The sequence below is a fragment of the Geospiza fortis genome, unplaced genomic scaffold (genome assembly GCF_000277835.1).
Source record: "Geospiza fortis unplaced genomic scaffold, GeoFor_1.0 scaffold394, whole genome shotgun sequence".
NCBI lineage: Eukaryota > Metazoa > Chordata > Aves > Passeriformes > Thraupidae > Geospiza > Geospiza fortis.
In genome coordinates, this window is record NW_005054509.1 from 263,900 (window position 1) to 279,328 (window position 15,429).

Consider the following 15,429-nt stretch of genomic DNA (forward strand, 5'->3'; position numbering starts at 1 on the left):
GGCGGGGGCGTGCGAAGCCCCGGCCTGGCGTGTCCGGTGTAGCCGGGCGGTGCCACGTTTGACACCCTGGCATACTGGCTGCCTGTTGTGTGGCAGCGAAGTCTGCTGTTTACTCCCAGACTCCATCCAGCTCGCTGGGATTGTGCCTCTACACCTGGGGAGCACACAGGTTAGTTTTCCTGGTGACTCTGGTTGTTTTAGCCATCTTATGGAGCTTAGAGGATTGGGACTGTGTGTAACCTAATGTCGCACTCTAGTATCAAATGCTTTTTAATATTTTGCTCACTGCAGTTGTTGAAGTCTACAATTCCCTGACGGGTGGGTGTAGCCAGGTGGGTGTCAGTCTCCTTCCAAGCACCAAGTGACAAGATGAGAGGTAACAGTCTCAGGTTGCGCCAGGGGAGGTGTAGGTTGGATATTAAGGAAAATTTGTTAATTGAAAGGATTGCCCAGGCCTGGTACAGGTTGGCCATGCCTGGTACAGGCTGCCCAGGGCAGTGGTGGAGTCATCATCCCTGGAAATGTTCAAAAAACATATGGATGTGGCACTCCATGACATGGTTTAGTGCTGAACATGGTGATGATACTGGATTGATGGTTGGACTCAATAGTCTTAAGGATCTTTTCCAACCTAAATGATTCTGTGATTCTCTTGACTTGCTGTCAGAGTCCCTTGACTTCTGGTAACTTGCAGTAGCACATGGCAGTGGGCGAGAGTAGCAGAAGAGGGTGGCATCTTGTTTTTCACCTCTCTGTCATCCTTTCAGCCCAGAGGAGCAGACCAGTTGCTCTTCGTGGGTGTGTTTGGTAACCAGTGCCATCTGATCTTCTCAAGACCATTTCTCTGCAGACAGACTTCTTAAATCCTTGGCATTCCTGTCTTGTGATCTTGAAAGGGAAGAGGCAAAACTAAATTAGTGTTAAGCTAACATTTTGTTGAGAGAGACTTTTTCCTGAAATGCTTCTGAAAGGAGTTCTTGGACATGTACAAATGGTTTGATCATCAGATTGAAACCTTCCAGGTTTTAGTTGCCAGCTTTTCTGTATATTTATGAAAATCACCCAGGAGTTTTACAGGAAGTAGCAACTCGTGTTTGCACTGCACAGCAGACACCACTGAGCTTTCTGGAATGGATGTTTGCAAGTTCTGTGTTTTCCAGAGAACATCAGAGAGCTGCACTGGTTTTCATGTCTGTTGTATTTAAATTTATCTCCCTAACGATCCTGTTTGTTTGCTTGATAAACTTAAGAAGGCTTTTAAGGGGAAAACAAACCAAAGATGAAACCATAATAAAGATACAGTGGTGTCAGAGACAGTGAGTAGAGTCCTTATGTAAATATTGTTGGACTTATTAATTGGGAGTGTGTACTGGCCTGACTAAAGGTGGTTGGCAGCTCCCAGGGCCTGGGTGTGGATGAGAGTGCTTGCATGTTGCAGCGGGGCAGGGAAGGGCTGATCTCGGCCTACAAATTTGAAATGCAGCTGTATTTATTAATTTACTGTGATAAATACGAAGTGGCAGTGCAACTCCTTAGGGCCCTGTGGCTTTATCCAGAAAGGCAGTGAAAGTAGATCATGAAGAAATGTATGCAGGGGATTGTGACAAACAAAATCCTGTTTGATGTTTCTTGTACAGAAAGCAACATGAGGGTTTTATGCTAAAAATAGTTGCAGAAACAAAATTACAAAGGAGTTTTTAGCAACCAATGTAACTTGAAAGTTCTAGCTTGCGTTGTGCCAGTGGCTAGTGACTGCTTTCAGGGGCCACACACCTCAGCACAGGCATATAAAGCAGAGCACTTTATATGGGTTTGTCCAGCGTTCTGGCTGCTGCCACGGTCTGGCATATCCCTTCTTCTGTTGGGAATTGTGTCTGACAAACTCCCTGTTTGAAGAACTTAAGAAAGGGTGTCCCTGATGTTTTTTCTGTTTTTCCTGCAGGTGCTCTAGCAGACAGTCTGGCACCTTATGATCATGTATGATAAGTTTTTTTATGAGCCTTATTATTTCCAAGAGCAGAATGAGAGCATCCCATTGGTGGGAGAAGCATCTTGCAGGTGCCTTAAATGTCATAATCTGATTTCATAAGTGATAGAGTATTTATCTGCAGTAATTCATTAACTTTAGGCTGTATTTGATTAAATATCCATCAGAGCTTGGCTTCTAAATGATTTATAGCCTTCTCCCTTGGAAGGAGAGAGGCAGTAGGAGTGACCTGCCAGAAGTTCTGATTTGTGTAATTTCAAGTGGATGAGTCTTTGAAAGCACATGGCAGTGTTATGTTTCCCTAACAGATAGTTCAGCTTGCTAATATTAGGTGGTGGTGATAATTTTATTTTAGCTATTTAATCACTGGTAGTAAAATGAAATGTATGGAATTTAAAAATGGCTTATTAATGAACTGCTTTGGTTTCTTCTGTGTTATTTTATCTTTAGATCAGTCGTATTGTCATCGGCTGCAGCATGACATGTATTTCCTTACAAGCACTAGCCGACTGAATGAGCAAGTGGTTGATAAAATAGTTCTTCAGCTCAACAGAGTCTATCCCCAAATTCTTACCAATGAAGAAGCAGAAAAGGTAATTTGAGGAGTTTTGCTGCGTCTCTGACTGCTGTATTGCTTCTGCGGGTCACTACCCCAGCTGCCCTCTTCCTGACACAACTCTTGGTGCCACATGCAGCCAGCCTGCCTCACCTCCTGCTTGCTGACCAGTTATGTCTGGCATCTCATGTAAGAGGAGCAGTCACAGAGCTGGCATGTTCCCTGTGCCAAGTAGTCATGGGAGAGAATGCTCTCTTCAGCAGCAGTTTAATGCCACGGTCCCTGCCATGATCAGGGGCACACAGTCATGCAGCCAGTCCTTGGGCAGGAGGGCACCCATCCTGTGACCACGTGCCTGGCATGCCTGTCTCCTCCCATGAGGTGGTGTGGAGTGGCACACCAGATGATCTGTGCTGCATCCATCTCTGCCCACAAAATCATGTATATTAGCTCAATCAGTTTTGGTAACCAATTAACAATTGTAAGTATTGGTAGAGAAGTGGGGGGTGTTAGTCCCGTTAGTAAGTGTGGAGCTGTGGGAAGTGGGTGGAGTTAATAATATCTTGCAGTGGTGCCACCATGTATGGAGGAAGGCCACCCTCCCTGATGTGAAGCTTTCAAAAATGAGTAGCTCTTTTCAGGGAGAAAAGCTTCTAATCTTGTGTGGCGACAAAATTAAAGTCAACTAAGAGCTTCCACAATCCTACTTATAATAGTTTGTACTTACTTACCCTCTGCTGGCTTCATGTCTGCAAAGAGTTTTGGTATATCAGTATTTGAACATGACGAAAAATAGGTCCAGTTCTACCAGAATCAAACTTCATGGAGACAAATAGTGTTTGGTGGTGTAGAGCAGAGCTAAATCATTTACTGAGCCAGTCTTGCCACTTCCCTCAAGAGTTTCAAAATAAATGCATAAAGAATCTGAAACATGATTTGTGACTTCTGCACTTAGGCAGAAATGAACTGCTTTTTAATAGATTCAGACAAGTTTGTATTAACTCTATTGAATGTTTAGGAAGCTTATAATCTCAACTGTATCTGGAAGACCCTGTGGGAATTTTGTCAGAAGAAGGAGTATTGTGTAAAATCTGTGGCATTCTTGTCCCCCTCAAGCAGCAATTGTTCCCAACTCAGTATGCTACAAAGGTTTTCCACTGTGCTGCTATGAAATATGGTGTTTTGCTGAGAATGGCTTTGGATTTTTTTTTTAAATAAACTGAAAACGGTTTGATGTGTAAAGCTAGAGATGCATTTTCCTTCTCTTTGTAAGGTCTGCTAATACCCATCACATTTAGCACTACAGAAAAAAATATATTTTCCACTGCAACTGTTTGCCAACCTGAGTAATGGGAATTTGTGCCTGTTGAAGTGAGTGTACAGCAATTAATTGGCTGGAAACAATAAAACATGAAATATGAAATCTTGGGATGATGAACACTCCACTACTGGGACTAGGATAAGCAGTATAAAGTGCCTTTTCGGGGATCCTTACTAGGCAGCTAAGGGCAACCTTGAGAGCATCAAACTTTATTTCAAATTATAAGATTTGCTGAAATATTCTATCTACAGCTGCCAGAATTAAACTGTAGAATAGCAAGTACCATGTCAGCTTGGATGCAGGGAAGATGTCGAATGCAGACTGTCTTTCACTTGATTGGGACAGAAAAAAGCAGAAGGAGAGGCAGAGACAATATGCTCTCCGTCAGACTCTGCTGACCACGTGGAGCTCAGGGCAGTGCACTGCATGTATGTCCTTTTTAGGTTTCCCTTTTTGACCCATTCTTTTAGTAAATATCAAAGAAGCTCTATAAAGAAGCTACATAACTGGCATAGTGATGTAAAATTGATCTTTTAATCTCTCTTCTGTTTTAATGTCTTTTCTGATGGGCACTTTTCTCTTGCAGTTCAGGAACCCAAAGGCATCACTCCATACCAGGCTCTCAGATCTGTTAAAACACCTCCAAAAGAAAGGAGACAGACACTGTCAGGAGTTTTACAGGGCTCTGCAGATCAATGCTGAACAGCTGTTTAATGACCTGCCAAGCAGGAAAATCTTGAGTAAGTTGACTTGTAAGTTGATTGAGTTGTGGATTTCCTCACCAGTGTATTACAAAACCTAATTTCAGATGCAGTGTAGGGCATTTAAACAACCTAAACAGATTATAAATAATACAAATAAACAAGTTACTTAAATAATTTTTGGGGTATACCTTAATTCCTTCTGACTTGAGTTTTCCAAAAGCTGTAAGGGGGTTTTGTAATGTAAAATTGTAATTTCCTTAGTTTTGTCTTTCATTTTGAAAGAAGTAATTTGTATCTACCCTGCACAAACTGGTGGAGGACCATTTTCTTGCCTGCATGGGGAGGCTGCAGAGTTACCCCACATCCATACCTGAACCCTTTTGAACTGGGGAAGTCTGGACCCATCCTGCCTCAGAATCTCAGATGAGCCCCAGTCCCAACTGACTGAGCCTCGCAGCAGCTTGAAGGCAATGCTTTGAGCTGATGTTCACCTTGCAGAAGTTGCGCACTTTGGAGAACAGGCTCTTCAATCAAATTGTCTTGGATTTATCATTTTTACTTTGGTAGCGGTCAAGAAACAAGTTTTTCTGCCAGGCTGACTAGCAGTTAGCAGACAGCCTTTATGAATTAAGAGCAGTTTGAGAAGTCTTGGTGTAATCACTAAGAAGAAAAATTTCAAAACTGTTTTGATATGTAAGTGTTAAAGCTTTTTAAATGTTTAATAGCATATTCTACAAGCCATTTTTGAAAATGTATCTTTACAAGGAGACTTGGATAGGGTCTGTGGGATGTTTTCACTTTTAGCTAGAGCAGAAACGTGCTCATCCTTGCACATGATTTGTGTGGTGACTGAGCTTTCCTCAGGTAGCCATGAGTAGGCAGGGTGAGGGTTTCTCCTGTTCAGACTCTGCATAGCAAATACCTGTGCTAGAAGTGCTTCACGTTAAACATACAGCTCCTTGTGGCACCCAAAAACAGTTTTGCTGCTGCAAACTGCTGACTTCAGTAAACATGAGAAGTCATTAAATTCTCTGTTATCTTGGTACACTTTTTTATATTACCATCCTCAGAAGGATAAGGATAATTTAAAGAACTGAGTTTAAACTTTACTGTGTGCTGAGATTCGGCAGTTTCTTTCTGTTGACCTAAGAAATAAATATTTAGATGATTGTGTTAATATGCTTGCTGCTTCTTAGAGTTCTGTAATTAAAACAAATGTCTGCATTCTGGATTGAATGGTCAAGAAACATCTGTGCAGCTTTTTAAGCTAAAACTGCAAACACCTTTATGCTTCAGCTTCAGGACAAAAGCTCCTTTTGTCAATATGAGGAGTAACTTTTCGTTTAAGTGAACTTGGACATTTTCGATATTGAAGGCATTATCCTTCAGACCTCCAGCATGTACAATTTGTTACTCGAATTTTACTTCTTGGAAGTGCTCAAGGGGTGTTACAGGCCAAAATCTATGGGGTCCTGAGCACTCTGGTCAGTGGAAGGTGTCCCTGCTCATGGCAGGAGGTTGGAACTGGGTGGTTTTCAGGGTCCCTTCCAACACAAACCATGCTATCATTCTATAATGCTCTTAGCAGTAATTGTTAAATTTAGCACAAAGCATTTACAGAACTGCCACTAGAATTTGTAAATATGAAGAACAAGGAGAATCACTAACATGGGGCTTTTCTGCTAAGTGCAGGCTGAGCTGAAACAAGCAGCATTACAAACAGCTGGAGAAATTATCAATGAGGACATGGATGACCCATGGATGATTTATGGATGAACGCCATAGTTCTGTAATAGATTACATGCAGCTATACATGCAACAGATTTTTTTCAGCAGAGGAAATCCTTTCAAATATTTCTTTTTTATTTTTAAGGCAGCTTTAAAATTCACGCTAGAACAAAATTTCTTTGCCTGAAGTGTAAATTGCCAATGAAGTGTCTGGTAATGTCTGAACATTCCCACTAGAGGGGAGGTAAGGCACACAGTATGGGCAGCCTCAGAGCTGTTGAAGCAAATGGGTGTTTCCAAGGGACTCAGAAAATGTTTTTATTTCTCTCCATGCTGACATAGACTTAAAGGATAAAGGCTTGGATCAGCCCCATGCAGCAACAGAAGTGGCAGAGATTTGTCTGTGCTCTCCTGTGCAGTGTGAGGATTTCCCAGTTGGAATTTCTAGGAAGGACATCAGCTCATCAAAGGGACACGCTGGGTGAGGCTGCTAGGGGCACACCGAGCTTATGGAAGATTTGCAGCAATCCTTGCTGCTCTGATGACTCTCAGGCTTCACAGCAAAGGGCACCAGATGCTTCTGTCCTGCTCCAGAGCCATGTCCTGTCTCCCCACAGAGAGGGATATCCTTAGTAGGGGAGATGGATGTTCCCCTGTCGCTGCCTGGGTGGACTGGGCAGTTTCCGAGGCACCTCTCCTACATCCTGGTGTCACGTGAGAGAAGGAGAGCAGTTGAAACCGATCAGTCTTAAATTCTTCCCTATTGACAGCCAGATTCAGAGCTCTTACTTTTTTTCCTTTCCTTTTTTAACCCTCCTAGCCCTTTGACAGTTGGACTTGGTGATCGGAGAGGTCTTTTCCAACCTTTATGATTCTGTGATTGCATGACTACAGAAAGCTTTGGCTAAAACAGTGTTGCAGATCAGTGATGTGTTATATGAAAAGTCACTCTTCTGCCATGTCTGGTGGCAGCTGTGCGTCCCCCTTCTGCAGACAGCATAATCTCCACATCTATGTGGCAAAGGCAGCTCTAAAAGGGTCTTTCTGCCCAGACTGGAAACTACTGAACACCTTGTCCTATGGCCAGCCTCCTTTTCTACTAGAATTTGCAGAAAGATACAGGCTGAAATTGCTTGTGCCAAATGTTAGCATGTGGAACCGACAGAGTTTTAAAGAATGCCTTCAGCTGAGACCTGCATTTAGTAAATAATCTACACCAAGAAGTTCTTTCTATGTGCTTTACCTGCTAAATACATCAATGCCCGGAGATTTGCTCAGGAACAAAGAATGGTGATGCATGAAATTATAGAGATGTTTTGAGATTAGTGCATCTGTTAACAAAGAGTTTCTATGTATTACAAGGAAAACTGCTGATATTGTGAAGGATTATCTCCTGCTTTCCTAATTTAGGAGAAAAGTGTAATGTTATTTATGTGGTCAGTTCTTAAGCTGATCAGAGGTGGGGCTGCAGCTATTTTTAGTTGCATTCAGATGACTCTATGCCTGTGTCTTTTGGTCAGTCCAACTTTAGCAATGGTTTACCATTGGAGGGGTTAATACTTTATGTCAATGTTGGATATTTTTCTGAAATATGGTGTTTTGCACCATTTTGCATGTGCTGATTATGTTTGTTTGTTTGCTTGAGCTGAGTACTAACTTTTCATGTATTGCTTTTATTTCTAGAAACCCCAGATCCCACAGAGATAGACACTGACAAGGAGCAATATATGCTAAATGACAGGGGTAAATAAATCATACAGTGTCACCGGATGGAATGGCTTTGCAGATTATGATGCAATTTATTATATCATGTAATTTGCACTGTATATAGCAACTACTTTGGCTTATGATGTGTTTACTGTCACAAGTTAAGTAGAATTAATGGAGGAAAATGTACTGAGTTACTGTCGAGGAAACCAGTGCCAGGAAATTGAAGAGACTGTAGAGTTTAATCAATATTTACGATGGTATTACTTACACTATTACAGCTAAGCTCTTAATTTCCTGTGATTTCTTCAGTGCCTGAACAGTAAGGTCTATTCATTTTGCATAAAGCCATCAATAACTTTTTGATCTGGCTTTCAATTTTTTTCAATTTTTTTAAGCTCTCAATTTAACTGCAAGTCATTTGAAAGCAATGATGGAAAGGCAGGAAAAGCTTAAATATATTTTCCTTAGGAAAACATATTAATTAGTTTCACCTTCCTCTGTTCAATGCCAGATTACAGAGACAAATATTTTTTTCATGGTAGGATATTTTGAAAAGGAAGATCTCAAATAAAGATGAAGAATTCTCACCATTTATAATGAACTATTGTGTCATTTAAGTTCAGTATTTTATTTAGAGATTTAGATACAATAATGAGAGATTCAAAACACCTTCTGTGAATTATGCCTTTTTTGCAGTTTCCTGAGAAAAAACTGAAATAAGTAACAGAAACACTATTTAACTCAATGTATATTTTTGTCTGTGGTGGTGGTGTTTCTGTGAATATTGAACCAAATTGCTGTTCAGAGTTTACACATTGCTGATGCTATTGCTGATGCTGTCTGCAGCATAAAGTACAGGATGAACAGAGAAAGTGTTTGGAAATAAGAAAATGAAGTAGTTTTTTTGTTTGTTTGTTTGTTTGTTTGGGGTTTTTTGGTGGTTTTTTTTTTTGTTGTTGTTGTTGTTTTTTTTTACTTATTAATTTTTTTTTCTGACCTGCCCTCAGACTAGAGATTGTTTGGCCACTAGCCACCCTCCTCCTTGGGAGGTTACATGCCAAAGAGCAACCAAATCTGTGCTCCTTTGGTGTTTCTCTAATGTCCTTGTCCACGCAGTCAGCTCCAGGAATTTGTTGAGACAGTACACTTGACCTTAAATTGATAGATGTAGCTTAATTGTATCTACAAGTAGATGTGTAGCTATTGTATCTCTGTTTCTAGTGAGATAGTAACTACAAGTAGACTATTAGGTAATAAAGAAGCAGATATAGATCTTTATGCTGTTTTGTCAGTGGATAAGTATGAATTAGAAAGGTTTTATTGAACATCGGTACTGACCATCACCATTAAACTGTGTGTAATTCCAGGCAGGCAGTTTCTAGGAGATTTGGCTTGGAAACTTTTCCTTAAATGCCATAGTCTGTAGCTGGTAGATGAGCAGAGGGGAACAGGGAATGGTGGCAAAGCAACTGTAGTAAAAATTAATTGCAGTCTAATAAATGTGCTTCACAGTACATTAGCGACAGAACAGACAGAATTGTGAATATGTTAGCTTCATTTGAATATGCTTAATTATGCATATTGATAGCAATTGGTGATTTGTGAGCTGAGCTAAACTTCTGGTACCCTGCTCTGTCTCAATGTGTTTTCTTGCCATTTTCTGTAGGCCCAGTGTTTTTCCTGGCGTGTTTCAGCGTGGCTGCAGGACTGGCCCTTTTCTGGTACTGCTGTAACTCAGGTGAGCTTCTCAGGGGCTTCTCCTGCCTGCCTTCTCTCAGCAGGGATGAAACGAGCTGGGCTCCTCATCTGTCAGGGCTCCCTAACAGGGTGGGTCAAGGTGTCATCATTCATTAATGAGCTCCGGATACAAATTGCACAGCAAACATGCTGAGGTATAAATAATGGATATTTTGCCTACAGAAGATGCCACAAATAGGGGCACTTTTTAAATGCAGTAGTCGTGTGAACGCCTGTTGCTATAGCAATGGGTCATGATTCCCAGCAGTCATGGGACACACCCAAAACCTTCTGGCTCCCACACCCCTTGGGAGCTGGTGGAAGCCTGGCCAAGGCTGGGGGATGCTGTCTGGATTTGCTGAGTTCCAGCAGCTACAGCTGTCCCCATGCTGCTGGCTCTGGGTGTTAGCTCTAACTGCCACCTGACAGTCCACACTGGCTCCACACCATCCAGAGCTGTGCTCAGGGGTGAAGCTGCCCCCTTCCCTAACTGATCAATCTTCTCTTCCTGTCTCAACTTGCAGCAATGAATCTGAACAGATTCCTTGTTCACCTCTCTTGGCACTTGATTTCTGCGAATTGAAGGAAATGGGCTTTCCTCTAGAGTTATTTTTAGTTGGTTTTTATTTTTTGCAGATACTGCTTCCTAGATAAAATGAAATCTAACTGTGTTCACTTTCTCTTTTTCCTCTCATCATTCCATTTTAGAAACGCAAGTCATAGGAAGAGGCAGGAGAATCTTGGGTTTTTCTCCTATTATCATAGGAAGACATGTTAGAAATATTTGTATGTTGCATTTGGAAGACATGTCAAGAAATTAATGAAAAGCTGTCTCTTTGCTTGTCTGTACAGTACACCAAAGGAAGCCAACAGTGGATAAAAATGTCCTGTACTCATACCAAAGATTTTATTAACTGGCTTAATCAATAATTGCCTTGTCTCCAGATGTATTCGAAATTTGAGCTTTAAATGTCCTTCTTTATGGGAATGGACCATTTATTTTTGTAAATGCTTGAAGTATTTATTGTTTGTATAAAAAATATTTTTATTATAAGCTTTAAAATGATCTCTTAAGTGAGCATGGGTCTGAAGCCATGTTTGCATATGTGTTTTCTATACTGGAATGAAGGATCACAACTGTTTGAAGAACTCTGGCTTTTCTTTTGTGAGAATTAATTTAAGAAAAGAACTTAAACACATGCACTCAAAGCCCTTACTAAGAAATGGATCTCCATCTCAGAACTGTTTTGTCTAGACCCTTTGTAGTCACTGCCTGAGCTTAGGTGGGTACTGGCACCTGTGAAAAGGGGCGCCAGTTCCCTTGATGTGTGCCTTGTATTCATTGTGTCTTCTGATTCCCTGTTGGGGCCTCATCCCAGTCTGCCTTGTTTCCAGTCTGACACAGCTGCTGGACCTGGTTTGAATGCCCTGGAGCTGTTTCAGGCTGCTTCCAGCCCATGGGCTGTTCCAGAGAGTGGAATGTCTGACCTGAAGGACTTCAGACTACCAAGAAAATGTTCCAGGTTCATTTAGCTTTCCCTTTCCCAGTGAAGGGAGACGGCAGAGAGACCTGGACACATTGGAGGGCTGGACAATCACCAACCCAGTGAAGTTCTACGAGGGAAAGTACCAGATTGTGCACTTGGGATGGTGCAACCCTGGATGTATGGACAGGCTGGGGAATGAGATGCTAGAGAGCAGCACCATGCAAAGGGACCTGGGAATCCTAGTGGATGGGAAGTTGGATATGAGTCAGCAGTGCCCTGGCAGCCAGGGGGGACATCCCTGTTCTGAGGGACGCCAGGCCCAGCATGGCCAGTTGGGCCAGGGAGGGGATTGTCCCTCTCTGCTCTGCGCTGGGGCGGCCTCACCTCAAGTGCTGGGGGCAGTTTGGGCATCACAATATAAGAAAGATATTAAACTACTAGAGAGCTTTGAAAGGACACTTCCAGGGGTGGGGTAGCAACAGCTTCTCTGGGCAACCTGTGCCAGGGCTGGGGGAAGAATTCTTTCCCAGTATGGTACAGGAAATTTTACTATGGCTAGGGCTACATTTTCCTCCCTTCCTGAGGTTGCTTGAGATGAGGATATCTCTCAGGGGAAAAAATGATCCAGAATGAGCTGTGCCAAGGGTTAGAGCTGGAAGGAGGAAGAAAAAGTGAGTCTGGGTTCATCCTAGTGTCAAAGGACCTAAGAGCAAAGAATAGATAACAATTTGTTCTGTCATTAGTGCCAGTTATTAATATGAACAGTGAATGTCAGGCTGCCTGTACAATTGGCATGTGCACAGGCTGGGAGACATTTTGAGAATATTTTTCTTTCAGGAGCTTGCTTCTCTGCAAGCACATCTATGCAGCACATATGGACAGTGATAATTCCATTTTCAGCTCCTGGAGGAAGCACATGTGCACCTGCATGGGAGTCGGGTCCTTTTAGGCAAACAGTGTTACAGACTTGGGAATAAATCAAGCAGGGTCTTGGATGAAGCTGTTTAGCTGCAGAATTCTGGTTTCCCTGGCAGGTCAAGAGCAGCTTGGCCTTTGCTGCTGAAACTGTGCTGGTACCAATTTATAAACATGGTTCACACTTTGTGCAGGGAAGTTGTCCTGTCTGGGTTGTAGGTGGTTCCATGCCAAGGGTGGAGACCATCCTGGTGAACACTGTGGCTGCCATGCTGTAGGCAGGAATTGTCCAGGAGCTAAGCAGGTACTGGCCTGAGCCATGGAAATGGTTAAGGCTGAGTACAGGACCATCTGTGTGCAGAGAGCTGGGAAGCAAAGTGATAGATCCTACAAAGTATTTGCACAATTCTCTTTAAAGCCAGACTGCTATTTAAAGGACTTGGTGAAGGATGATGTGCCTGATGAGCTGGAGTGGGAATGAAGTGATGATTCATTGTGGGATGCACTGGGCTGCTTTACAGCTGCTGGATGGAGTTTGCAGTTACAAGTGCCTTTGCCAAGACAAAGTTATTCCTTTTGTTTCTTTCAATTGTTGTTATTTTTCTCATATTGTAATAAATTGAAAACATGTTTGATCAAAATGTGCCATTGTGGATGCTTTTCCCTGCCATTCTTTGTGCACAGATGTTACTCCATGTTATGCCATGCCTTGGCTGTGCTGGCAAGAATCAGTTTGCTGCACTTCACAGGGCCTGTGTCCTGTATTAATTTCTCTGAATGTACATCCTTTAAAAATTAATGTATTTCTTTTTTTTAATGGGGTGAAGCTGTCAATGAAATTGAAATAAAATCTGGGAGAAGAATGCTGCTGTTTTTCTTGTAGTTAATGCACTGCTCTTCCTTGTAGAAGCACCCCTTGGTTGTTGCCCTCCTGGGCTCTTGCCTCTCATGGTTAAATTTTTATGGCTATTTGCCCCAGGATTTTTAACATTTTCACCTGATTTCAAAATTGCAATTTTTCTGCTTAGCTTGTTTAGGGATCTGGAGTTAAACAGGGCTCATCAGTTCAAAGACTGTGTGTCTTTGGGTTAATCCTTGATTTTGTGTAATTTTGGGAGTTCCAAGGGTCACTGCCCATGAAGCCTTGGAGGTGCGCTGGTGCTTGCTGTAAAGGGACTTTGACACACAGTTCATTTGAAGTGCTACTTGGGCCACCCAAAAAGGGACTTCATTTTGTTACTGGCCTGTTCCTTTGGGTAAGGGGGTACTGCTGGCATGGGTGCCTCTATGAGCAGTGTTGAGCATCCCACCAAAGGAACTTGTTGCTGTACCATGGAATTGCTAAGGTTGGAAAAGAGCTCAGTATAATTGAGGCTGATCTGGCACCACTGCCATGTTCACCATTAAACCATGTCCTAAAGTGCCATATCCACATGTTTTTTAAACACTTGCAAGAATGGTGACTTCACCACTGTCCTGGGCAGCCCATGCCAGGACTGGACAGCCCCTTCCATGGAGAAATATTTCCTAATATCAAATCTAAATCTCCCCTGACACAACTTGAAACCTTAGGTAGAGTCACTTAACCCAGAGCTAGGATTGCATCTGCTGCTACAAGACTCTGGGGACAAGAGGAGCCCCAGAGCTTGGCATTGGGTTCTGTTGAACAGGGCCTGAGTGGTCATAGAGGAGGATCTCTGAGATAACTTCATCAGGAGGAGAGATCCTCTTCATCCTATGCCCTTCTGTGGACTGACTCCCTGATGAGTGGGAACTGGATTCCCCTCCTTGCCCATTGGTTTGTGGCCCTTAGGGGAGAGGAGCAGCTGTTAGTGGGAGGCTGTGCTTGTGCTGCTGCCTGTCCTCTGCAGGAGCAGCCTCGTGCCAGGTGCCAGGTGAAAGGGACCAGAGCAGAGCATCAGGAGCATCACCAAGGTTTGGATATGAGTGAAACAACGGCCTGATGTGGTTGAAGATTGCATGCAAGATGTTTTCCATTACCATCTGTATGGCAGATTACCTTGTCAAGTGAGCAGTTTGCCTTATCTCTCTCTCTGAATGACCACATTCACACCTTCCTCGGGAGGGGACCTCCGCTGATGACAGACTATTGAATATCAGTGCATGACTGATAAGAACTATAACATCCCATTGTGAGATGCTCCGCCCAGAGGGAGGAGCCAAGCACCGCTACCCCGATATAGTCTGAGATTCTGACACTCCAACACAGTTTCTCTCCACGGGATTCCCCACAGGAACAGCAGCTGCCTCTTCCTCCACTGGATCTCCAGAGGAAGAATACATCCCTCTCTACAGATCCTCTTTGCTCCAACAGAACCACACCTGATACTTCAGAGGACTGCAGCCACATTTTCAATCGGACTACCACCAACACCCTGACCCACAGGGTGTCAGGTTGGGTTCTGACTCTGTCAGTGTTGTTCCAGTGGACTGCATTGTTTATTTTATTCTTTTTATTTCTTCCCTATTAAAGAACTGTTATTTCCTGCTCCCATATCTTTGCCTGAGAGCCCCTTAATTTAAAATTATAGCAATTCGGAGGGGTGGGGAGGGTTTACATTCTCCATTTCAGGGGAGGCTCCTGCCTTCCTTAGCAGACGCCTGTCTTTCCAAACCAAGACATGATGAAACTACAAAATTATAGGATTCAGGGGAGGGGGTAATTTTTTTATCTTCATCTCACCCACTGAATAGAGATGTTATTAGAGCCAAATGAAAGAAAGAAATCAGAGGCAGGAGATGAAACAGCTATGCGGCAACACTGCTCCAGTTAATTCAGTACCATTGCTTTGGCATAAAAGAACATTTTGGGGGAATCCTGAGCTGCCCTTGCTATTTTGGAGCACAGGCCACTTTACACTGTCGTCACAAGGAAAAACTTTCTGCCCTGGTGCTGTTGATAAATCTTTAAAAACATTGTGTCTAGTAAAGCAAAAACCTTTCAGGCTCAGTCTGTGCTTCACAAACTGGTAACAGGTGAAGTCGGGTGCCAGCAGCCAGAGTGCCACTGCACATGAAGCTTGGATAAATCACAGGCAAGACATGTTCTCACAGCACGATTTACAGCAAATCTTCTCCATAGCAAAATATTTCATCACACTCAGGTGGCTTTTTTTTCCTTTTTAGCCCTGGTTTTAGCTACCCTGCGGGTCTCCTAGTGCTCCAGCCCTGCGGGTGCTGTCCCAGGGCTGCTCTGTGCCGCCCTGTGGTGCCTCAGCCTGGCCACGCCGGCTCCAGGGTCCTGCAGGGCTCTGGGGTCCCCC

General features: G+C 43.0%; 1 protein-coding gene across 3 annotated transcripts in view; it reads left to right on the plus strand.

Annotated features, from left to right (window-relative positions):
* The window catches only part of CARD19 (caspase recruitment domain family member 19), a 15,886-nt gene extending 2,878 nt beyond the window's left edge, over positions 1–13,008 (plus strand). Inside the window, exons 1-6 of one of the 3 annotated variants that reach the window (XM_031063509.1) lie at positions 23–169; positions 2,438–2,580; positions 4,451–4,604; positions 7,980–8,039; positions 9,673–9,744; positions 10,452–13,008. In XM_031063509.1, the coding sequence (XP_030919369.1) occupies positions 2,470–2,580; positions 4,451–4,604; positions 7,980–8,039; positions 9,673–9,744; positions 10,452–10,564 (510 nt within the window). In that variant the 5' untranslated portion in view covers positions 23–169; positions 2,438–2,469 and the 3' untranslated portion in view covers positions 10,565–13,008. The other 2 variants (XM_005428855.3, XM_031063510.1) reach the window with 2 other exon arrangements.
* The last annotated feature ends 2,421 nt before the right edge of the window (positions 13,009–15,429 follow it).